The 23,780-nt window shown below is 36.7% G+C and overlaps 4 protein-coding genes across 5 annotated transcripts; 1 reads left to right on the top strand and 3 right to left on the bottom strand.

Moving 5' to 3' along the window:
• Positions 1-1,866: 1,866 nt before the first annotated feature.
• Positions 1,867-3,733, bottom strand: LOC137168656 (nuclear factor 7, brain-like). The gene has a single exon (XM_067571396.1). It carries the CDS (start codon positions 3,731-3,733, stop codon positions 2,306-2,308), a length of 1,428 nt encoding a protein of 475 aa, XP_067427497.1. The 3' UTR covers positions 1,867-2,305.
• Positions 3,734-9,399: 5,666 nt separating this feature from the next.
• LOC137168610 (nuclear factor 7, brain-like) lies at positions 9,400-11,145 on the bottom strand. Its single transcript, XM_067571306.1, has one exon. The coding sequence runs from the start codon at positions 11,007-11,009 to the stop codon at positions 9,582-9,584; it is 1,428 nt and encodes a 475-aa protein (XP_067427407.1). The 5' UTR covers positions 11,010-11,145; the 3' UTR covers positions 9,400-9,581.
• Positions 11,146-13,246: 2,101 nt separating this feature from the next.
• LOC137168594 (UDP-glucuronosyltransferase 2A1-like) lies at positions 13,247-16,019 on the top strand. Of its 2 annotated transcripts, none has more exons than XM_067571269.1 (2): positions 13,247-13,381; positions 14,057-16,019. In XM_067571269.1, the coding sequence occupies exons 1-2, from the start codon at positions 13,353-13,355 to the stop codon at positions 15,651-15,653; spliced, it is 1,626 nt and encodes a 541-aa protein (XP_067427370.1). In that variant the 5' UTR covers positions 13,247-13,352; the 3' UTR covers positions 15,654-16,019. The 2 variants fall into 2 exon arrangements, with proteins under 2 accessions (XP_067427370.1, XP_067427381.1); XM_067571280.1 differs by having other exon boundaries at positions 13,247-13,387.
• Positions 16,020-16,932: 913 nt separating this feature from the next.
• LOC137168602 (nuclear factor 7, brain-like) lies at positions 16,933-20,798 on the bottom strand. Its single transcript, XM_067571294.1, has one exon. The coding sequence runs from the start codon at positions 20,587-20,589 to the stop codon at positions 19,168-19,170; it is 1,422 nt and encodes a 473-aa protein (XP_067427395.1). The 5' UTR covers positions 20,590-20,798; the 3' UTR covers positions 16,933-19,167.
• Positions 20,799-23,780: the final 2,982 nt, after the last annotated feature.

Genomic DNA, 23,780 nt, shown 5'->3' with positions numbered 1-23,780 from the left:
AAAGTTAATATTGTTCAACAGAACATCAAGTGATGAGGAACCAGCAGGATTATAAAGTGTTTTACCTTTGACATCATGTCACAGAACAAAGTCTTCTCATCATGAGTGAACTGCTGCTACTTACTGCTGAACCAGACTGAATGAAAAAATACACAACTTCAAGTTTTTCACTTTAATCTTTCAAGTTAAAATGATGAACGCCGACATACAAATAACCTTTACACAACACTTAAATCACAATCCTTATCAACACCTTAAATGAAGAAATACAAAGTCTCAAACTGAAAATAGATATATTTCTGGAGGAAACTGTTGTAAATGATTTCTTTTAAATTGAACAGCCTCTTTTAGAGTTTATGTTCATGTCTTGAAGTAGTGGAGGGTAAACACACACACATTCAGTTTTATCATCTGAGGATTTGTTTAATAAAGTTTTCCCTCCTTTTCTGACTGTTTCAATATTTGACACACACAGCGAGGTGCAGACCAGTGTGAGAATTAACACGACTCCATTAAAATAAACAAGTTGCACAACTATTCTCTAATATGTCACGCTTTATTACTCACATGTTTTGTCTATTTAGCATCATCAGGGTGGTATGAGGTTGTTTCAGGTTTCTTTATACACAATCAGTTAATTTGCATGTGACTTTACAAAAGGAAATATTAACTAAATAAGTTCAGACTGTCCATAAATGTTGAAGAGGTGACACAAAGATTATGAGACTAACTGGTCCTAACTGGTTGTATAATTGTTTTGTAAGTTTTTACCTTTTGTAAAGTCACATGACTATTTGATAGATGTTTGTAAAGGAAGTGAAACAACCTGTATTTCCTTTTCTGACTGACACACGTTTAGAATAAAAACTGCTGGTGATTTAATTACACATCATGACAAGCAGCATCCATCCGATGTACATTTTATAAAATATAGTTGATTCAGAAAAAAACTAATTAAACTAAATTGTTTTGGTGTTTGTTTATTTTATGTTGATCATCATCTCAACATTGCAGTTTATCAATCCATGTATACACCACCAAAATGACACACACAGTATGCAGAAGCACTGTCAGAATTAAGCACTGAATTAAAATAAAACTATAGTAAAACACTTGTTTCCAAAGAATAAAACAACAGATTCACAACTGAAATAACTCATCAAAAGACCAAAAAATATAAAATGTCTAAATCTGACGACTGAAACTGTCACAAAACTGAATCAATCAAAGCATTCGGTACAGTGGATATATACTACTATACAATGTTGTTTGACTGAAAACAAGATGCCGATAACCAGGATAATTAACAGCTTTGATTTGTAAAGTTTGTCTCTTGATGATGTGAAACAGTTTCAGCATTTTGTATCCATATTTTCTTGTGAATTCAACTTTATTTTAAGAGGCGACAAAACTAACTTACACACTAAATCTATTTTTGAAAGCCAAGAAAGCAGAATCAGAGTATTTAACAACATTAGTAAATATTCTGTTCAAATCCATTAAACAGTAAACATAACGGAGTTACCATCTTTAATTAATTTATTCTAAATATAAAACAACTAAATCCTGAACGGCTTAAGGCTCGACGTCTTTCAAAAATTCAGATGAGAACAATGGTTTAGGTTTTCATGTTTTTGCATGAAAACAAGAAAAAACAATATCTGTGACCCTCAACAACAAATCAGTTCTGTTGAAGAACAAAAGAACAAATAATAATCAATCAGAGCCAGAATGATTTTTGATAGACTGAACCACTGAGACTCTGAGTTTAAAGTGTAAAAAATGAAATTAAAACATGATCAAAACTGAAATAACTCATTAAAAGATTGATGTTTTAATATAGCGAAAGTTTAACAAGCTCTCCAACTGTAGTATTTTGTACTTAGTGCATTAGTGTTTATTATATCTATATTATATTGTGGTCTGATTAAAAACAAGATGCTACTAACCAGGATAAAAAGTTAAAAACAGCTTTGATTTGTATTTGTATAAAAGTTCACCTCAGATGACGGATCAACATTTATTTACCTTGATAATGTGATCTAAATAGACATCAAAGTCAGAATATATACATAATATAATAATAATAATATATTTAATAGTCTTTTAAAAGTGAATTTTCTAATGAAAACAATTATTGAGGTGAACATGCGTTTGTTTTGTACGTGACAACCACTTTGGATAATTTGTTTCAATGAGCAAGAAATTCAGTGACCCTCGACATCAAATCAAATCTGCTTGAGATAAAAGAAAAAATAATAGAAAAGTAAAACCAAAATGCTGAAAACACAAACCTTCCTGAACATCACAGAGAAATCTGAGTTTGACAGATTTTGATATCAGTGGTTTTAGCATCACCAGCTGGTCCAAAACTGAAAAAAGGGAAGAGTTTCTCAGTGAAAGTGTCTTTGTGAGTGTAGATGTGAGTCATGTCTTCAGGGTCGTAGAGGGACACCTCCCCCCTGTCATAGTCCAGCTGGACTCTGATCCTCTGGAGACTCTTCTTCACACTGACAGTCTTATTAAGACCATTAGTGTATTTTCCACTGTAATGCTTTAAACACCAGATTCCATATTCTGGTGAAGCATGTCGCTTTCCCTTCCTGTCAACTGACTCTTTAGCCAAACCCACATTCCAGCGAGGATGGTCTCCCACCTCCACCTCCCAGCTGTGTTTCCCTGAGCTAAAGCCCTCAGAGCCCAGAACAGTGAAATACTTAGTGTTTCTCTCTGGATTATCAGGGAGCTGCTGGTTTGTGTCTCCACGTCTCACACTGGTCAGATCATCAGACAGATAGAGACAGGGGTTTGCAGTGTTTGGGTCCAGAATGACAGGACTGAAGTGGACCTTCTCCTTCATCTTCTCCCAGACTCTGAAGGACAGGTTGCCCAGGTGTTTGGCCACATCTATCAGTGCTCCTGAGACCAGCTGTGGATCTGACAGTGAGCACTGGTCTCTGGCTCTGGTCTGAGTGGGTTTATAACTGCTGAGGAATGACACCTTGTGTTTCTGCAGGTCTTCTTCAACAGCAGAGATACTGTCTGACAGAGAGGAGATCTGCTCCTGAATACTCTTCATCTCTCTGCTGATAGTCTTCCCCTTCTGCTCCTCTTCCTCCTTCAGAGCTGCCAGTCTGGACTCCTCTTCCTCTGTCAGGAACTGGTGGAGCTTGTTGAACTCTGCTCTGATCTGCTTCTCTGTGGACAACAGCTGCTTCTTGGAGTGTTGAATCACTTCATTGTATGTTTTCTCCACTTGTTTGTATTTGTTCCTCTTGTCCTGTAGAGACTTTAAGTCAGATTTCAGCTGGTCCTTCAGGTCACTGACTGCTTGTTCTACAGGAACCACCTTGTGACTCTGGTGGAGAGAAACGTCACAGACAGGACACACAGCTCTCTGTTCATCCTCACAGAACAATTTAGGCTCTTCATGATGTTTACTACACACCACCATTAGTTTCTTTTTTCCTTCTTCTGTCTCAGATGATCCAACTTTCTTTCTCCCAGCAAATGAGTCAGCTAGTTCTTTCAGTGTAAGGTTCACCCCAGGATCTTCTTTTGAAGATTTTCTTTTACAAATGGGACAGTTTTTGTTTTTAGCTTGTTCCCAGAATTTTTGCAGACAGCTTGAACAGAAGCTGTGGTTGCAGGTCAGAGACACAGGATCTCTGAAAGTCTCTGAACACACATGGCAACTCAGGAAACCTTCAAAGAGAGCAATTTTCTCAGCCATTTGCTTTGGTATCTCACTTATCTTTCAGTAGTCAGACTCACCAAGTTACAGTTCCTTCTTGAAATCCTCGAAATGAGTGTTTTCCAGCAGAGATCTCAAATCCTGTAATGGTGTCTCAGCTCTGATCAACGATGGCAAAATCTACTTTTGTTTTTATTTTCTTATAAACATGAAACAAAGAGAGGTTGGTGCTTTAGTCCTCCAGGGAGGAGTGAACATTTCAACTGGCTGACTGACACTAAACCAGTTTTACAACATTTTTATTTCTCAGTCAACAGGAACATGTACCAGGAAACATTTTCTGCTCGCATGTCAGTTAGATTAAATATTTGGGGTTCACTTTAAATACAGGCGCTAGTTCAAAGTTTTTTAATTTAACCTTCACTGACCATTTTTTTCTGATCTTGTACAACTTATTGCTGTTTTTTCTTTTCCACACATGTTCTCATTCAGTCACTCATTCATACTTTTTCCTGTTCAGGGTCACAGGAGAATTTGAGTCTATCACATCATGCACTGGTGGAAAGGTCATCATCATAAGATTAACAACTGCAAAACAAATGTGACAGATTGAAATGTTCTTGAATAAAACCCTGCAGGTTGACTCACAGTGCTGCCCCCTCCTCCCGCTTTGGTCTTGGGTACTTCACCTCTCAGAGCACATGAACAGGTAGTCAGCGTGAGTGTTGGTGGACAAAAGAGAGGCCAGAGAGAGGTATGTTGTGTTTCATTTAAACTTGGTGAAATATTTTAGTCAACTTGGTGTTTCTAAATATTTTAAATCTTTGCCTTGATAGTGTGGACATGACATGTGGCTTAAAAAGTGTATTCTGTATTTTAGATAATTTGAGAGTGTTCAACAGTCCCTGATATAGTCTATAGCCTTTAATCATTACTCACTTCAATGAGGGAAATGATCTAAATGTCTGTAGATCTTTCTTTGAATACCTGGAGACCTAACACCCTCACATTTACCTCTACTTGTATTGTAGGACCTGGCCACTGCTGCTTTGTTTTAATTATTATGCTGCTTTTATGTCACATTGTTTATTTATTGTCAAATATCTAACAGGCCTAACACTCATTTCTTTTCTTCGATTGTCCACCTTGATGTTTGTTCTTAATTATACTTATTAGTAGATGGGCAGATTTAATGCTGAGTGTCTTTAGGTTTCAGCCCAGGTTTTTTTTATTTATTTCAGTCAAGTCACTTTTTATTTTTTTTTATAGGATACTGGTGATCTTCCCCCTCCCTGCACATGGTGGCGGTATAGTGCACAATCACACCTTTTCAGTTAGCTGCATGTGTGGTTTTGTGTGCTTGTGCAGAAGTGTGTAATGTGCTTCAGCCTCCCTTTTCTGCAGACACTGAAACAGCACAAGGTTTAACTGTGTTGTATTACTTTATGAGTGTTTTATATTTCTGGGTGTAAACTTAGTGACAGCCAGTATTTATCTGTTTAATTCTGTAAGATTTCAATTAAAGTATTTGTTTTAATAATTTAGAATTTTTGTTGTGAACGTAATAAAGTCATCCATCATTTATAACCACTCACATCTGTCTTTAATTGCAACTGGTCTTAATGAGCTTTCTGCTCAGTTACACGAATAACAAATAATAAAATATTTTAGTTGGAAACAACATATAAATGTTTTGTTAATGTCCTGAAGATATTTTGAATGTATAAGTATCATAACCAGATTTTTTAGATCATTTGCTTCTTTTCTTGCAGCAGTTATTTTTCCCAAGAGTTCAGATTAAAAATTTAAATGACATGATACACTCCAAAAGAAAAGAACATGACACTCGAGAAAAAAGCATCTCAAAAACACAGAGAAGTTGTTTTAATAGTTTAATGTTCTGTGAACAACTACAGGTTATTATATATCTGTCATTATCCTGTCACAGTCTGGCTCTATATTCCTTAGTTGCTCTTGTCCACCAGTCAACCAAATGTCCCCAGACTTTTTCCCTGTTTGTTATACTGGACTGAGTGGGAGAAGGCTCTTGTATAGAACATTGAAGTTTGCTTTCATATTAGTGGTGTAATGTGACTAAGAGTTTAACATTTGTTTATGTAAGATTTGAGTATTTGCATTTACAGTCTGTGTGCCACATTTGAACTGCATCATTGTTAAATTGTAAATAAGTATGTTACTTGTGTATTTAGATTATATTCATGTATATTCTTAGACGGTTTTATATATGTTGGTTAGTTATGAAGAGGATTGTGTTTTCTGGTTTCTTGACTGCTGCTCTGGGTTTTTCTTCCTGCGTTTTTTCTGCTTTTCCCTCCATACCTGTCCTGCATCAGGTCTTGTTAGCTCTGCCCTGCTCCCTGTGTCTTCCCCAGCCAATCAGCTCCAGGCCTGATCTTGTGTCTTGTCACCTGTTCTTTGTTGTTTCATTAGTTCAGTTTGTATTTAAGTCCTGGTTTTCAGTTCAGTTCAGTTCAGTTTATTCTGCTCTGCGTTGTTCAGTTTTGCTTTTGACCTACCAGATTTATTTTTGCCTGCAGGAGTCTTTAATAAAGGAGTTATTCTTCAGCCTGCAGTCTTCTTCATTTGGGTCCACCTGCTCTGCTCCACCTAACAATATCTCTAACAGAGAAACAAGAGGTGTCAACATTACAGTCTTTGAGTTAATCAATTTTCTTATTACTCTCCCAGAATATACAAACACTCCTTATTCTCTGTTTTTACAAAATGCAAAGTCTCAAAGAGAAAAGTATGAATTCTTAATTCTTAATGTTTTAACCTTCGAAAAGAACAATTTTCTCAGCCATTTGATTTGATATCTAAATTATCTTTCAGTATAAGAAAAGTCACCAAAGTACTGTTTCTTCAGCTTTCTACATTCAGTCCTTCAAAGGTGTTTTTCAGCAAAGATCTCTCACCCTGTGATGACGTCTCAGCTCTGGTCAACAATGTCAAAATCTGCTTTCAGTTCCTATTAATAGAGGGGAACACTGCTATGTAGTTCTGTCACCAGCAGATGGTGGTGCCAGCATGTCCCTCAGAGTAAAATATTTCACTCTGAACTCAGTAAAGTACAGTTCCTTGTCTCATACATAAGCTTTTTTAGTTTCATCATATATGAGAAATAAAAGGTGAAATGGCTACATTCTATCATCTTTTTCTTCCTTAATAATAAAAATAAAAACATTACAGCTCATATAAATTCTAAGTACTTAACATTTATTTTATGAGAAGTTTTTAAACAAAATGTACTATTTGCACTAGTGATACAGAGAACAGAATTTAGAAAATATAACGTGGCGGCTGCTTTTGTCAATCATGATGATGTCACTGATTCACATTTTTACAGTGAAATATTTGTGGCATAAAGTGTTTGGCAGGAGGCAAAATATATTTGTGACTCATTTTTAAAGATTCACATCTCCAGTAGGAACCAATGTGTTTGGGACTGAGTGTCAGACAGGCTGGGGACAGGAAGTGTTGAAGGACAGACATTTGATCTGTTCATGACATTTGATGACAGTAAGAAAAATAGAAGATCTCCAGCCTCATCCTTTAATTTAAAGTGAACATTGTTCAACAGAACATCAAGTGATGAGGAACCAGCAGGATTATAAAGTGTTTTACCTTTGACCTCATGTCACAGAACAAAGTCTTCTCATCATGAGTGAACTGCTGCTACTTACTGCTGAACCAGACTGCATGAAAAAATACACAACTTCAAGTTTTTCAGTTGAATCTTTCAAGTTAAAATGATGAACGCCGACATACAAATAATCTTTACACAACACTTAAATCACAATCATTATCAACACCTTAAATGAAGAAATACAAAGTCTCAAACTGAAAATAGATATATTTCTGGAGGAAACTGTTGTAAATGATTTCTTTTAAATTAAACAGCCTCTTTTAGAGTTTATGTTCATGTCTTGAAGTAGTGGAGGGTAAACACGCATACATTCAGTTTTATCATCTGAGGATTTGTTTAATAAAATTTTCCCTCCTTTTCTGACTATTTCAATATTTGACACACACAGCGAGGTGCAGACCAGTGTGAGAATTAACACGACTCCATTAAAATAAACAGGTTGCACAACTATTCTCTAATATGTCACGCTTTATTACTCACATATTTTGTCTATTTAGCATCATCAGGGTGGTATGAGGTTGTTTCAGGTTTCTTTATATACAATCAGTTAATTTGTCATGTGACTTTACAAAAGGAAATATTAACTAAATAAGTTCAGACTGTCCATAAATGTTGAAGAGGCGACACAAAGATTATGAGACTGTGTTCTGAAAACTGAAGTTGAAACAGTTTTAGTAAGAAATTTGTTGTTTTGAAAAGAAGAAATTGAGATTTAAACCATTAATGAGTTTAAATGAAAATATTGTATTTTGCATAAACTGGTTGCATAATTGTTTTGTAAGATTTTACCTTTTGTAAAGTCACATGACTATTTGATAGATGTTTGTAAAGAAAGTGAAACAACCTGTATCTCCTTTTCTGACTGACACACATTTAGAATAACAACTGATGATGATTTAATTACACATCATGACAAGCAGCATCCATCAGATGTACATTTCATAAAATATAGTTGATTCAAAAAAATTAAACTAAATTGTTTTGGTTGATTTTGTTTATTTTATGTTGATCATCATCTCAACATTGCAGTTCATCAATCCATGTATACACCACCAAAATGACACACACAGTATGCAGAAGCACTGTCAGAATTAAACACTGAATTAAAATAAAACTATATTAAAACACTTGTTTCCAAAGAATAAAACAACAGATTCACAACTGAAATAACTCATCAAAAGACCCAAAAATATAAAAATCTAAATCTGACAACTGAAACTGTCACAAAACAGAATCAATCAAAGCATTCGGTACAGTGGATATATACTACTATACAATGTTGTTTGACTGAAAACAAGATGCTGATAACCAGGATAATTAACAGCTTTGATTTGTAAAGTTTGTCTCTTGATGATGTGAAACAGTTTCATCATTTTATATCCATATTTTCTTGTGAATTCATCTTCATTTTAAGAGGTGACAAAACTAACTTACACACTAAATCTATTTTTAAAAGCCAAGAAAGCAGAATCAGAGTATTTAACAACATAAGTAAATATTCTGTTGAAATCCATTAAACAGTAAACATAACGGAAAATTCAGATGGGAACAACGGTTTAGGTTTTTATGTTTTTGCATGAAAACAAGGAAAAACAATATCTGTGACCCTCAACAACAAATCAGTTCTGTTGAAGAACAAAAGAACAAATAATAATCAATCAGAGCCAGAATGATTTTTGATACACTGAACCACTGAGACTCTGAGTTTAAAGTGTAAAAACTGAAATTAAAACATGATCAACACTGAAATAACTTAATTATGAATTAACTTAACTATGATGAAAGTTTAAAAAGCTCCCCAACTGTAGTATTTTGTACAGTCGTTACAGTGTTTATTATATCTATATTATATTGTGGTCTGATTAAAAACAAGATGCTACTAACCAGGATAAAAAGTTATAATAAAAACAGCTTTGATTTGTATTTGTATAAAAGTTCACCTCAGATGACAGATCAACATTTATTTACCTTGATAATGTGATCTAAATAGATATCGAAGTCAGAATATATATGTAAAAGTTTTACAGTGAATTCTGTATTAAAAACAATTATTGAGGTGAACATGTGTCTGTTTTGTACATGAAAACCACTTTGGATAATTTGTTTCAATGAGCAAAAAAATTCAGTGACCGTCAACATCAAATCAAATCTGCTTCAGATAAAAGAAAAAATAATAGAAAAGTAAACCCAAAATGCTGAAAACACAAACCTCCCTGAACATCACAGAGAAATCTCAGTTTGACAGATTTTGATATCAGTGGTTTTAGCATCACCAGCCTCTCCAATATAAAAATATGGGAAGAGTTTCTCAGTGAAAATGTCTTTGTGAGTGTAGATGTGAGTCATGTCTTCAGGGTCGTAGAAGGACACCTCCCCCCTGTCATAGTCCAGCTGGACTCTGATCCTCTGGAGACTCTTCTTCACACTGACAGTCTTACCAACAACATCAGTGTATTTTCCACTGCGATGGAATAAACACCAGATTCCATATTTTGGTGAAGCTTGTCGCACTCCCTTCCTGTCAACTGACTCTTTAGCCAAACCCACATTCCAGCCAGGATGGTCTCCCACCTCCACCTCCCAGCTGTGTTTCCCTGAGCTGAAGCCCTCAGAGCCCAAAACATTGGAATACTTAGTGTTTCTCTCTGGATTATCAGGGAGCTGCTGCTTTGTGTCTCCACGTCTCACACTGGTCAGATCATCAGACAGATAGTGCCAGGGACTTGCAGTGTTTGGGTCCAGAATGACAGGACTGAAGTGGACCTTCTCCTTCATCTTCTCCCAGACTCTGAAGGACAGGTTGCCCAGGTGTTTGGCCACATCTATCAGCGCTCCTGAGACCAGCTGTGGATCTGACAGTGAGCACTGGTCTCTGGCTCTGGTCTGAGTGGGTTTATAACTGCTGAGGAATGACACGTTATGTTTCTGCAGGTCTTCTTCAACAGCAGAGATACTGTCTGACAGAGAGGAGATCTGCTCCTGAATACTCTTCATCTCTCTGCTGATAGTCTTCCCCTTCTGCTCCTCTTCCTCCCTCAGAGCTGCCAGTCTGGACTCCTCTTCCTCTTTCAGGAACTGGTGGAGCTTGTTGAACTCTGCTCTGATCTGCTTCTCTGTGGACAACAGCTGCTTCTTAGAGTGTTGAATCACTTCATTGTATGTTTTCTCCACTTGTTTGTATTTGTTCTTCTTGTCCTGTAGAGACTTTAAGTCAGATTTCAGCTGGTCCTTCAGGTCACTGACTGCTTGTTCTACAGGAACCACCTTGTGACCGATTTGGTGAGGAAAATCACAGATGGGACACACAGCTCTCTGTTCATCCTCACAGAACAATTTAGGCTCTTCTTGATGTTTGCTACACACCACCTCCTCCTTCTTTTCTCCTTTTTCTGTCTCAGATGATCCAGCTTTCTGTCTCCCAGCAAAGGAGTCAGCTAGTTCTTTCAGTGCAAAGTTCACATCTGGATGATCCTTTGAAGATTTTCTTTTACAAATGGGACAGTTTTTGTTTTTAGCTTGTTCCCAGAATTTTTGCAGACAGCTTGAACAGAAGCTGTGGTTGCAGCTCAGAGACACAGGATCTCTGTAAGTCTCTGAACACACATGGCAACTCAGGAAACTTTCAACAAGAGCAATTTTCTCAGCCATTTGCTTTGGTGTCTAAATGATCTTTCAATAGTCAGACTCACCAAGTTACTTTTCCTTCACTTGATCACTTAAAATCCTTCAAATTAGTGTTTTCCAGCAGAGATCTCACACCATGTAATGCCGTCTCAGCTCTGATCCACAATGTCAAAATTTACTTCCACTTCTACTTACAACTGTCACAGGAAAAAATATTAACAGAAGGAAAGCTGACACTTAGTTTTGTCATCAGCAGATGGTGATGTCAGGACGTCTTTCAAAGTTACATTTTTAGTTCCTCATTCTAAACAACGTAAACTACTCATGTCTTAACATTTTGATCTATTTTGTTTCTATTTCTACAGCTCAGAAAAATCCTATAAATATGCAACAAGGAGAGGTTGGTGCTTTCATCTTCTAGTGAGGAACGAACATTTCAAAAGACTGACTGACACTAAAACAGTTTTTCAACATTTTATTTAATAATAATTTATGTAACTTTAACAGGAAACATGTTCTGCTGACACGTCAGTATGATTGTGTTTATTTCATCCAGTTTCATTGAATATTTGGTATATCCTGAAAATACAGGTACAAGGTTAAAATTATTAATTAAATCCCAATTTGACCTGTCTAATCTTGTACAAAAAGCCTAAAATTAAGGCTTGCAAAGTTTAATTTTTCATATTTTTTCCCCCTCACTTATTCTCTTTTATATAGGTGTTTATTCATTCACCCACTCATAATCTTTAACCTTTTATTCTTGTTCATAGTATTAGGATGAGTTGTGTCTATCCCATCATACATTGGTTGGAATGATTATCATATCAATTAAAGACTTAGTTGAAAACAACACATAAATGTTCTGTCAATGTCTTTACAATCTTTTGAATGTAAAAAATATAATAACTTCAAGGTTTAGATCTTCATTTGCTTCTTTTTTTGTAGCAGTTTTTTTTTTTTTTAAACAATCCAGACTAAACATTAAAATAACAAGAGACCCATATAAATACAAAAACACACAGAGTAAGAAAAATGTAATTCAGGCCAAAGTTGTTTAATAGTAAAATATTTATAAACTTTCTAATCACACACTACATGATTATGATGTATCTATAACAGAGAAACTAGAGGTGTGAACATTACAGTCTTTGAGCTCTCTGGTTTTGTTGTAACTCCTCCAACATGGCAGCATGTCTCTTATAACCATCAGGAACTGTTCTTCAAACTCTCACTAACATTTCTCTGTTTGATCATTTGTTTCAATAAACGCTCTGAAATGTAAAAACTGCAGTGACAGTGATCTGTTTCATGAGTCTGTTCAGAGAGAAAGTCACTTCTGAATGATGAACTTTGATCAGGATATTACACAACATTCAATGTGAGACTTTTCAGTCGCACAACAATAAAAAGTGTAGATCTGCTGTCGACTCTGAGACAAACAGACTGTTAATCTGCTGTACAACACCTTTCCACTGTAAGTAAAACATGAATTATTGTCTTTGAATCAAGATGTTGTCACTCAGGTTGCATCACATATTCACAACAAGGTGCAAACTGAGCTTGTTGATAAGTGTTAAACCTTCAGCCTTTCAGACTGCAGGTATCCCAAAACGTACAGAAGCACAAACTGATGTTTGACTTATTTATCTCTCTGCGGAAGAAATAGAAGAGTTGTGAGGGACGTGTGCATGTAGGAGTGGATTCATTTCATATCAGAGTACTGGAGCAAATATGTCAGGTATGACAGATGTTCAGTCCAGTAAAATGTAATTTGAAGTCAATAGATTCAAGAGTTTTTTATTGGAATGAACTGAACTAAGTGAAGTGATTTCTCATCTTGTTAACATTTATTGTGTCTGATAGTTTAAAGTTCCTTTAAATGAAAATCTGTTGATGTGATTGAAAAAATAAAGCAATTGTTGAGGCATCCAAGAATTTCAAAATGTGATCAAATGTTCAAGAAAAGACATTCACTGTTATTTAATCATTATCAGTGTTGGGCAAGTTATTGAAAGTAGTAATTAAATCACTTAACCAATTACTGCATATAAAGTGATTAGTTACTAGGGAAAGTAACTTTTGCGTTTGTTTTAATGCAAAAGTATAACTCGTCCCAAAATCTCAGAGTTCAATCCACTCGGTAAATAATCCGTTTTGTTTTCCCCAAAACTCCAAATCAGTTCAGTTCAATCCAGTTTGACAAACATAAGAGAAAGACAATTAAAACTCCGCTCCGCGTTTTACCGCAGATCCAGAAGTCAAACCAGGAACAGCAGCAGAAGTTCAGTAACAGATATTATTTACAATATATAACGTTATAACTCCAGAGACAAAGCTTATGTTTTACCATGAGTTGACTTTGACATGACTTTACAACGCTGCTCTGAGACACGGTAAAGGTCAGATGATGTGTTTGTGTTGTGTTGTGTGTGCGTTTGTCTGCTATCCTCTGCAGTTGTCCACTATTTTCACGTAAGACAAAAGTAACAAGTAACGAGCCCATATAAATTTCAATAATTGTAATTGCGTTATTTTATTTTGAAAGTATTGTATTGTTTTGAAGTAATAAGTTACGTTACCGCAAAAAGTAGTAGAATAACAACACTGATCATTATCACAGTTAAATATGTTGACTGTTTCATTCTCAGATGACATGATGTTTATAAAGATCATAAACGTGAAGCAGAAATTAACAAACATAGAGAAACTGTGCAACCTGCAACCATCTCACTTCATCTGATGTGACTGACTTTATTCTGTTATTTAAAACAACAGCATGAAACTGGGAGTCTTACTGACACTCTGCTCTCTGATTGAAGATTTATGAATAGAAAGTTAAAGAGACAGAGGGTTCAACCAAAAAGGTTCTCCAAATCTCTGTTTTTTCTTACTATTGACTGACTGCAACTATTTTAAGAATGAACTCCAAACTGTGTTGGATCAGAAAACCGTTAAAAAGAATATTAGCAAATCAATAGTGAACATTAAAACCTTCCTGACACAGTATTATATATGAAGTCATCCTGTTGCATGCAAGTTGCATCTCTTCTTTGTTTTTATGGTTCCAGCTTCACTTCAGAGATGATCCAGTTGAGACTGGTGACACTGGCCGCACTGCTCTGCTCTCTTCTCAGTGCTGATGGAGGGAAAGTCCTTGTTTTCCCTGCGGAGGGAAGCCACTGGATCAACATGAAGGTCCTCATCCAAGAGCTCCACTCCAGAGGTCACCACATCACAGTGATCCGGCCCGAAAAAAGCTGGTACATCAAAGCAGAGTCCCATCACTACCAGTCAATCACCCTCGATGTTGTTCCTGGATTTGATGTGAACAACATGAATTATTTTACAACAAGACTGCTGCAGCTCCGGCGTGAGCTCCACACTTCACCTTCAGCTTTAATCAAAGCTTGGGAGGAGTTTATGAAGATGATGCATCATGTTCACAAAGCTGTGGTTGATAAAATGCAGAAGATTTTTGAGGATGCTAAACTGATGCAGTTCTTCCAAGAGGCCAAGTACGATGTTGTTCTGACTGACCCCTGCTTCGGCGGAGGGGTTCTTCTGGCTCATCGGTTGGGTCTGCCTCTGGTCCTCAATGTACGATGGGCAATCATGGAAGACGGACATCACACAGTTGCCCCCTCACCGCTCTCATACGTCCCCATACCAGGCACTGAACTGACTGATAGGATGAGTTTTTGGCAAAGGGTAAAGAATGTTATCTTCTCATTAATGGTACTTAATGTCCGGGTGATAATAAAAGACTCTCACTACACACCATTTGTCCAACGTCACTTCGGTCCTGACGTCCACTATGATGAGCTTGTTCAGGCAGCAGATATTTGGCTGATGAGAACTGACTTCACCTTTGAGTTCCCTCGTCCCACCATGCCCAACGTTGTCTACATGGGCGGGTTTCAGTGTAAATCCCCCAAAGCGCTTCCTCAAGATCTGGAGGACTTTGTCCAGAGCTCTGCAGAGCACGGTGTCATTATTATGAGCTTGGGGACCTTGGTGGGGAATTTCCCTGAGGATATAACAGAACATGTGGCTGCCGCTTTTGCACAGTTGCCTCAGAAGGTCATCTGGAGGCATACCGGGAAGAGACCGTCCACCCTGGGAAACAACACCCTGCTGCTGGACTGGTTGCCTCAAAATGACCTCTTAGGACACCCAAAGACCAGAGTTTTTGTGACCCACGGAGGCACCAACGGACTTCACGAGGCCATCTTCCACGGAGTTCCCATCGTTGGCCTTCCTCTGATGTTTGACCAGGATGATAACCTGTTCAAGATGAGAGTGAGGGGCGTTGCCAAAGTGCTGGACATTGGCACATTAAACAAAGACAACTTCCTGGAGGCGGTGAAGGAGGTGCTTCACCAGCCGTCCTACAGGGAGAACATGCAGGAGCTCTCTAGGCTGCACAGAGACCAGCCCATGAAGCCTCTGGACCGAGCCGTGTTCTGGATCGAGTTTGTCATGAGACACAAGGGAGCAGCTCACTTAAAGACCGACTCCTACAAGATGTCTTGGATTCAGTACCACTCAATCGATGTAATCACACTGTTGCTGCTGTCAGTCACGCTGATGTCACTGATTTGCATTTTAACAGTGAAATGTTTGTGGCGTAAAGTGTTTGGTGGGAAGAAAAAAACCTCAAAATAATATAGATACTATCCTCTCAGTTGAGTGGAGTTTTTCTGCAACACAGGGAGAAAGGTGATGAAGATGTATTAAACTCAGTACTAATCTGTATCTTGGACAACTGAGTTTTAATGATGATGGTACAACAGCACAGAGGATGTGAGCCTCTTCAGAGCAGAAAAGACTTGTGTCAGAGATATAATCCAATCTGAAGATTTGTTTTTATTTAAAATTGAAATTGATGCTTTATTGAACAAACCATGTAGATGGCAATTTATCAATCCATGTTTTCAAGATTTTGTTACAGAGTTGATACTATTGATTAAACAATAATGTGCATGGAAAAATGTGACAAAGTGGAAATAAAATATCTAGTGTTCAAAATGAGCAGAATGTGTTGTTGTGGGAAATCTTCAGATGGGCCAATAAATCTTCAGGTCACCCACAACTTAGTATTAAACTTAAAACTTATAAGAGAAAGACTCAAAGAAATACACCACATCGTATTTTGTCTCCATGTTGTGGCGTTCACATGAAGAACAATATATCCATGTTATTAAATTCTGTACTCATGGTATAGTGCTGACTGACTAAACCTGCTTAAAGAATCAAATCTTGAGTGAAAATCTTAATTCTGCTGAAGAGTCGAATAATTTTAGAGTCCAATCACTTCAGCTCTTCCTACACAAACCCTCAGTGCTTCCTCTCTCCAATGAGTCGGTCTATAACAGACTGTTACAATACTTAACAACAGCAGCAATATTTTTTGTTTGTTTTTTACAAAATAAAAACTTTAATATTTAACTGTCCCTTGGAGCATTTAATCATGCAGTTGGTTAAGTTAAGTTAAGTCAGAGGGAAACATTTTACTATCTCTTGATTTAATTCTCATTTCTAATGCTCAGAACACACTGATTTGTATTTTTACAGTGAAATATTTGTGGCATAAAGTGTTTGGCAGGAGGCAAAATATATTTGTGACTCATTTTTAAAGATTCACATCTCCAATAGGAACCAATGTGTTTGGGACTGAGTGTCAGACAGGCTGGGGACAGGAAGTGTTGAAGGACAGACATTTGATCTGTTCATGACATTTGATGACAGTAAGAAAAATAGAAGATCTTCAGCCTCATCCTTTAATTCAAAGTGAACATTGTTCAACAGAACATCAAGTGATGAGGAACCAGCAGGATTATAAAGTGTTTTACCTTTGACATCATGTCACAGAACAAAGTCTTCTCATCATGAGTGAACTGCTGCTACTCACTGCTGAACCAGACTGAATGAAAAAACACACAACTTCAAGTTTTTCAGTTTAATCTTTCAAGTTAAAATGATGAACGCTGACATACAAATAACCTTTACATAACACTTAAATCACAGTCCTTATCAACACCTTAAATGAAGAAATATAAAGTCTCAAACTGAAAACAGATATATTTCTGGAGGAAACTGTTGTAAATGATTTCTTTTAAATTGAACAGCCTCTTTTAGAGTTTATGTTCATGTCTTGAAGTAGTGGAGGGTAAACACACATACATTCAGTTTTATCATCTGAGGATTTGTTTAATAAAGTTTTCCCTCCTTTTCTGACTATTTCAGTATCTGACACACACAGCGAGGTGCAGACCAGTGTGAGAATTAACACGACTCCATTAAAATAAACAGGTTGCACAACTATTTTCTAATATGTCACGCTTTATTACTCACATGTTTTGTCTATTTAGCATCATCAGGGTGGTATGAGGTTGTTTCAGCTTTCTTTCTCTACAATCAGTTAATTTGTCATGTGACTTTATAAAAGGAAACATTAACTAAATAAGTTCAGACTGTCCATAAATGTTGAAGAGGTGACACAAAGATTATGAGACTGTGTTCTGAAAACTGAAGTTGAAACAGCTTCAGTAAAAAATTTGTTGTTTTGAAAAGAAGAAATTTAGATTTAAACCATTAATAAAATAAGAATATTGTATTTTGCAAAAACTGGTTGTATAATTGTTTTGTGAGATTTTACCTTTTGTAAAGTCACATGACTATTTGATAGATGTTTGTAAAGAAAGTGAAACAACCTGTATCTCCTTTTCTGACTGACACACATTTAGAATAAAAACTGCTGATGATTTAATTACACATCATGACAAGCAGCATCCATCAGATGTACATTTTATAAAATATAGTTGATTCAGAAAAAAACTAATTAAACTAAATTGTTTTGGTTGGTTTTGTTTATTTTATGCTGATCATCATCTCAACATTGCAGTTTATCAATCCATGCATACACCACCAAAATGACACACACAGTATGCAGAAGCACTGTCAGAATTAAACACTGAATTAAAATAAAACTATATTAAAACACTTGTTTCCAAAGAATAAAACAACAGATTCACAACTGAAATAACTCATCAAAAGACCCAAAAATATAAAAATCTAAATCTGACAACTGAAACTGTCACCAAACTGAATCAATCAAAGCATTCGGTACAGTGGATATATACTACTATACAATGTTGTTTGACTGAAAACAAGATGCTGATAACCAGGATAATTAACAGCTTTGATTTGTAAAGTTTGTCTCTTGATGATGTGAAACAGTTTCAGCATTTTGTATCCATATTTTCTTGTGAATTCATCTTTATTTTAAGAGGCGACAAAACTAACTTACACACTAAATCTATTTTTGAAAGACAAGAAAGCAGAATCAGAATATTTAACAACATAAGTAAATATTCTGTTCAAATCCATTAAACAGTAAACATAACAGAGTTACCATCTTTAATAAATTTATTCTAAATATAAAACAACTAAATCCTGAACGGCTCGACGTCTTTCAAAAATTCAGATGAGAACAATGGTTTAAGTTTTCATGTTTTTGCATGAAAACAAGAAAAAACAATATCTGTGACCCTCAACAACAAATCAGTTCTGTTGAAGAACAAAAGAACAAATAATAATCAATCAGAATAATCAATCAGAGCCAGAATGATTTTTGATACACTGAACCACTGAGACTCTGAGTTTAAAGTGTAAAAAATGAAATTAAAACATGATCAAAATTGAAATAACTCATCAGAAGATTGAAGTTTAATTATTATGAATGATTAAAAATCTCCTCAACTGTAGTATTTTGTACAGTCATTACAGTGTTTATTATATCTATATTATATTGTGGTCTGATTAAAAACAAGATGCTACTAACCAGGATAAAAAGTTATAACAAAAACAGCTTTGATTTGTATTTGTATAAAAGTTCACCTCAGATGACAAATCAACATTTATTTACCTTGATAATGTGATCAAAATAGATATCGAAGTCAGAATATATATGTAAAAGTTTTACGGTGAATTCTCTATTAAAAACAATTATTGAGGTGTACATGTGTCTGTTTTGTACGTGAAAACCACTTTGGATAATTTGTTTCAATGAGCAAAAACATCAATTGACCCTCAACACCAAATCAAATTTGCTTCAGATAAAAGAAAAAATAATAGAAAAGTAAAACCAAAATGCTGAAAACACAAACCTTCCTGAACATCACAGAGAAATCTGAGTTTGACAGATTTTGATATCAGTGGTTTTAGCATCACCAGCTGGTCCAATACAGAAAAATGGGAAGAGTTTCTCAGTGAAAGTGTCTCTGTAAGTGTAGATGTGAGTCATGTCTTCAGGGTCGTAAAAGGACACCTCCCCCCTGTCATAGTCCAGCTGGACTCTGATCCTCTGGAGACTCTTCTTCACACTGACAGTCTCACCAACAACATCAGTGTATTTTCCACTGCGATGCGACAAACACCAGATTCCATATTTTGGTGTAGCAAATAACTTTCCCTTCCTGTCAACTGATTCTTTAGCCAAACCCACATTCAAGATAGGATGGTCTCCCACCTCCACCTCCCAGATGTGTTTCCCTGAGCTGAAGCCCTCAGAGCCCAAAATATGGGTATACTCCGTGTTTCTCTCTGGATTATCAGGGAGCTGCTGCTTTGTGTCTCCATGTCTCACACTGGTCAGATCATCAGACAGATAGAGCCAGGGACTTGCAGTGTTTGGGTCCAGAATGACAGGACTGAAGTGGACCTTCTCCTTCATCTTCTCCCAGACTCTGAAGGACAGGTTGCCCAGGTGTTTGGCCACATCTATCAGCGCTCCTGAGACCAGCTGTGGATCTGACGGTGAGCACTGGGCTCTGGCTCTGGTCTGAGTGGGTTTATAACTGCTGAGGAATGACACCTTTTGTTTCTGCAGGTCTTCTTCAACAGCAGAGATACTGTCTGACAGAGAGGAGATCTGCTCCTGAATCCTCTTCATCTCTCTGCTGATAGTCTTCCCCTTCTGCTCCTCTTCCTCCCTCAGAGCTGCCAGTCTGGACTCCTCTTCCTCTTTCAGGAACTGGTGGAGCTTGTTGAACTCTGCTGTGATCTTCCTCTCTGTGGACAACAGCTGCTTCTTGGAGTGTTGAATCACTTCATTGTATGTTTTCTCCACTTGTTTGTATTTGTTCCTCTTGTCCTGTAGAGACTTTAAGTCAGATTTCAGCTGGTCCTTCAGGTCACTGACTGCTTGTTCTACAGGAACCACCTTGTGACTCTGGTGGAGAGAAACCTCACAGACAGGACACACAGCTCTCTGCTCATCTTTACAGAACAATTTAGGCTCTTCTTGATGTTTGCTACACACCACCTCCTTTTCTCCTTTTTCAGTCTCAGATGATCCAACTTTTTGTCTCCGAGCAAATGAGTCAGCGAGTTCTTTCAGTGCAAAGTCCACTGCTGGAAATTCCTTTGAGGATTTTCTTTTACAAATGGGACAGTTTTTGTTTTTAGCTTGTTCCCAGAATTTTTGCAGACAGCTTGAACAAAATCTGTGATTGCAGCTCAGAGACACAGGATCTTTGAAAGTCTCTGAACACACATGGCAACTCAGGAAACTTTCAAAGAGAGCAATTTTCTCAGCCATTTTCTTTGATGTCTCAATGATCTTTCAGTAGTCAGACTCACCAAGTTACTGTTCCTTCACTTGATCACTTGAAATCCTTCAAATGAGTGTTTTACAGCAGAGATCTCACACCCTGTAATGGCGTCTCAGCTCTGATCCACAATGTCAAAATCTACTTTCTCTTTTACTTACAACTGTCACATGATAAATTATTAACAGCAGGAAATGCTGCTGTGTAGTTTTATCACCAGCAGATGGTGATGTCAGGATGTCTTTCAGGGGTCCATTTTTAATTCTTCATTCATTACAGTAAAAATTCCTTGTATAGGCAACTGTAGACTAAACAAAATAAAGTGCTCATATCTTAACATTTTGATCTCTTCGGTTGCTATTTCTACAGCTCAGAAAAATCTTATAAACATGAAACAAGGAGAGGTTGGTGCTTTCGTCTTCCAGTGAGGAGTGAACATTTCAAAAGACTGACTGGTTAAATGTGCACTGCAAACAAAACAACGTAATGTCTCTAATATAACATGTCACATTTCAATTCTCTTTCACCGTCAAAGTTTTTTTTAATTTTTTAATTTTAAAGGTTTTGACAGATGAATGTTTTATACTGTAATGCTTAACTTACTCCAACTTAAATCATCACAAGTCACTTATTTTACTCTGTTTATTATGGCTCTGTTCGCAGTGTGACTCTTTGTCCCTAGCTGTCATTCTCCACCAGTCCACCAGGGACCCTCAGCTTTTTCCCTGTGATGATAAGTCTGGACTGAGTGGAAGATGGACAGATAAGTTAGTACTGTATTGAAGGACCCTTGAGATATTATTGCTTATTGTAGATAACCTTTGTCCTGACATTTAAGTTTGTATACATGTGAGCATACAGAGCTGAAATAATACTTTTGCCTTCACATGATTCAGAATGAGTTTGTTTGTTTTACTACCTGAGAATGTGTTCTGGGCTGGTTTCTCTATACTTCCAGGTTTTGGTGGTTTTTATGCAGCTCTCACTCTAAGCAGTGAATCGGTTTTTGGGTTGTGGAAGTGATCTATGTTTTGGACTCTTTGGAGTTTGCATGTCTTAATTAATCTTTCAGCCTATTTAGCTCTGTACAGTAGCACAGTGTGTTTCATTTGCATTTGTCCTGCTGGCATTTGGGGCCTTCTTGATCCTAATTGTGTTTTCTGGATTTTGGTTTTCTCTTTGCTCTGTTTTCCTCATGTGTTCCTGCACTCCTCCCCAGTCCCCTTTTTCCCTCCACACCTGCCCTGCATCATGTTTGTTAGCTCTGCCCTGCTTCCAGTGCCTTCCTAACCCATCAACTCCCAGCCTGCCCCTGTGTCTTGTCACCTGTTCCTTGTTGTCTGATTAGTTTAGTTTGTATTTAAGTCCTGGTTTTCAGTTCAGTCTTGTTGGATTATTTGTTCAGTTTAGTTACTTGTCTTCAGTTCCTGTGTTAATCAATATTCTTCGGTTCCTTGTGCCTGCCGAGTCTCTGCATTTCATGTCACAGATAAATTAACTAAAATTTGTGTTCTGTACCTACTATAAAGCCTCACTTACATATGAGCTTGAATAACACTTAAAGGTTTTTTTTCCATTATGTGAGGTTTTACCCTTAATGGCAGCTTTTGCTGTACCGCTAACAGTCACAATGAACCTGGGAACATTGTTCCTCAATATAACCACTTAGAATCAAATACTTTACACAAAAAGTGTGCAGGAAGTGTCTGAGGTGGAAATCTTCATGATGGTTTGCAGTGTTTTAAGTTTGATATGACAGAAGACCATCTGACTCCTCTGAGTATATAAAGACACATAACGACCTCCATCATGTAACTGGGTTCATATCAGAAACATTTATCCATGTGTGTGAATAAACTAACAATGTTTCACAATAACTTAATTTGATGAGTTAGGTAAACGATCCATTGGACATTTAGTCAACTGTACTCATGACTTTAAATTCTGAAAGCAACAATTTAACAATATAAACTTGAAATTGACAAACTTAATTAATGATAAAAGATGTTTATTTAATTTAACTTCTTATCAGATGTTATAGTGCAAAAGATAAAGTAAACACTCATTTAAAAAAACACAAGTTAACAGAACTTTCTGGCAATGAATCACAGATTAGGATTTGCCAGTTATTTATCAGTTATTTGCGCAATATCCATTTTTACTTTAAATACTGATCATTTAGATGTCTAATAACTTGTAATTGTTGTAAAGGAATATAAGTCTGTGTTTTTACAGTGTAGCTCAAACTTCCAAACAGTGTATAAAGTAGTTAGGCCTAAAATGAGCTCCACATTGACCAGCTACAATGTCAAAATGCTGCTCACATGTTTAACTGGATAGCATCTTTCACCATTTTCAACCCATCAGTGTGCACTGTCTGTAATTTGACCACAAGATGGAGCTCTGTCCTAAATATAGAGATTTACATACACAGCTGCAAAAGGAAACCAGTGGACTCAGAATATAATCACTGCAGTCTCGCTCCTGTGATTCATCATTTTTTAAATCTTTTAAATCTAAAATTCTCAACTACTTTCTTAAAACAATACAGGGACTCTGTCACACTTTCCTGCTTCTCAGGAAAGGTTGACGACCCAGGAGTCCCTCGGCACCATCCTTCCTTTTAATATCCTTTTGTCTAAAGGTCAGATTCAGCAACATAATGGAGCCGGTGGGTATTCAATGTTCAGTAAAAGTTTTGCAGAGTGAATGGATGATGATATAAGGCTTGAACTCATATTGTTAAGTTGACCTGTTGTCCCAGGTATCATCCTCCAGCTTCCAATATTCAGTCTTGGTTAGTGAAATATGGGTGTAACGATGTTCCCGACAGTGCACAGGTCACAGAGGAGGGACGACAGACACCACGACCAATAATAGGAGGCTGTTTCCTCCCTACCTGCTGGTGTGTGCCTCTGCTTTCTAGAGTTTGCATTACATGTAACTCAAGTACTCTACCTTGTCTTAGATCTGTCAAAAATTCTGGCCACAATCCTGATGTTACAGCTTAAAAATGAATATATTTACAAAAGTATAAATGGATGAAAATTAAAAAGAATTTCAGTGAAATTTAAAAACTTTTAGGCAGTCGACCTTAAAAGTAAAAATTATCAGTCGACCTTAAAAGTTATAACTGAGGGGGCTCGGTCAAGTTCTTCAAGTTACGTCTCGGCCGCTGATT

Source organism: Thunnus thynnus, chromosome 2 (assembly GCF_963924715.1).
Source record: "Thunnus thynnus chromosome 2, fThuThy2.1, whole genome shotgun sequence".
NCBI lineage: Eukaryota > Metazoa > Chordata > Actinopteri > Scombriformes > Scombridae > Thunnus > Thunnus thynnus.
Note: the sequence above shows the minus strand (reverse complement) of the source record. Positions and strands in the feature narration are given on the sequence as shown.

What these genes read in the sequence shown, in the direction of transcription:
- LOC137168610 (XM_067571306.1), bottom strand. Translation starts at nt 11,009, where the DNA reads ATGGCTGAGAAAATTGCTCTTGTTGAAAGTTTCCTGAGTTGCCATGTG.
- LOC137168594 (XM_067571269.1), top strand. Translation starts at nt 13,353, where the DNA reads ATGACTTTACAACGCTGCTCTGAGACACG. An exon ending in CAACGCTGCTCTGAGACACG is followed by an intron (nt 13,382 to 14,056) that starts GTAAAGGTCAGA and finishes TTATGGTTCCAG; the next exon opens with CTTCACTTCAGAGATGATCC.
- LOC137168602 (XM_067571294.1), bottom strand. Translation starts at nt 20,589, where the DNA reads ATGGCTGAGAAAATTGCTCTCTTTGAAAGTTTCCTGAGTTGCCATGTG.
- LOC137168656 (XM_067571396.1), bottom strand. Translation starts at nt 3,733, where the DNA reads ATGGCTGAGAAAATTGCTCTCTTTGAAGGTTTCCTGAGTTGCCATGTG.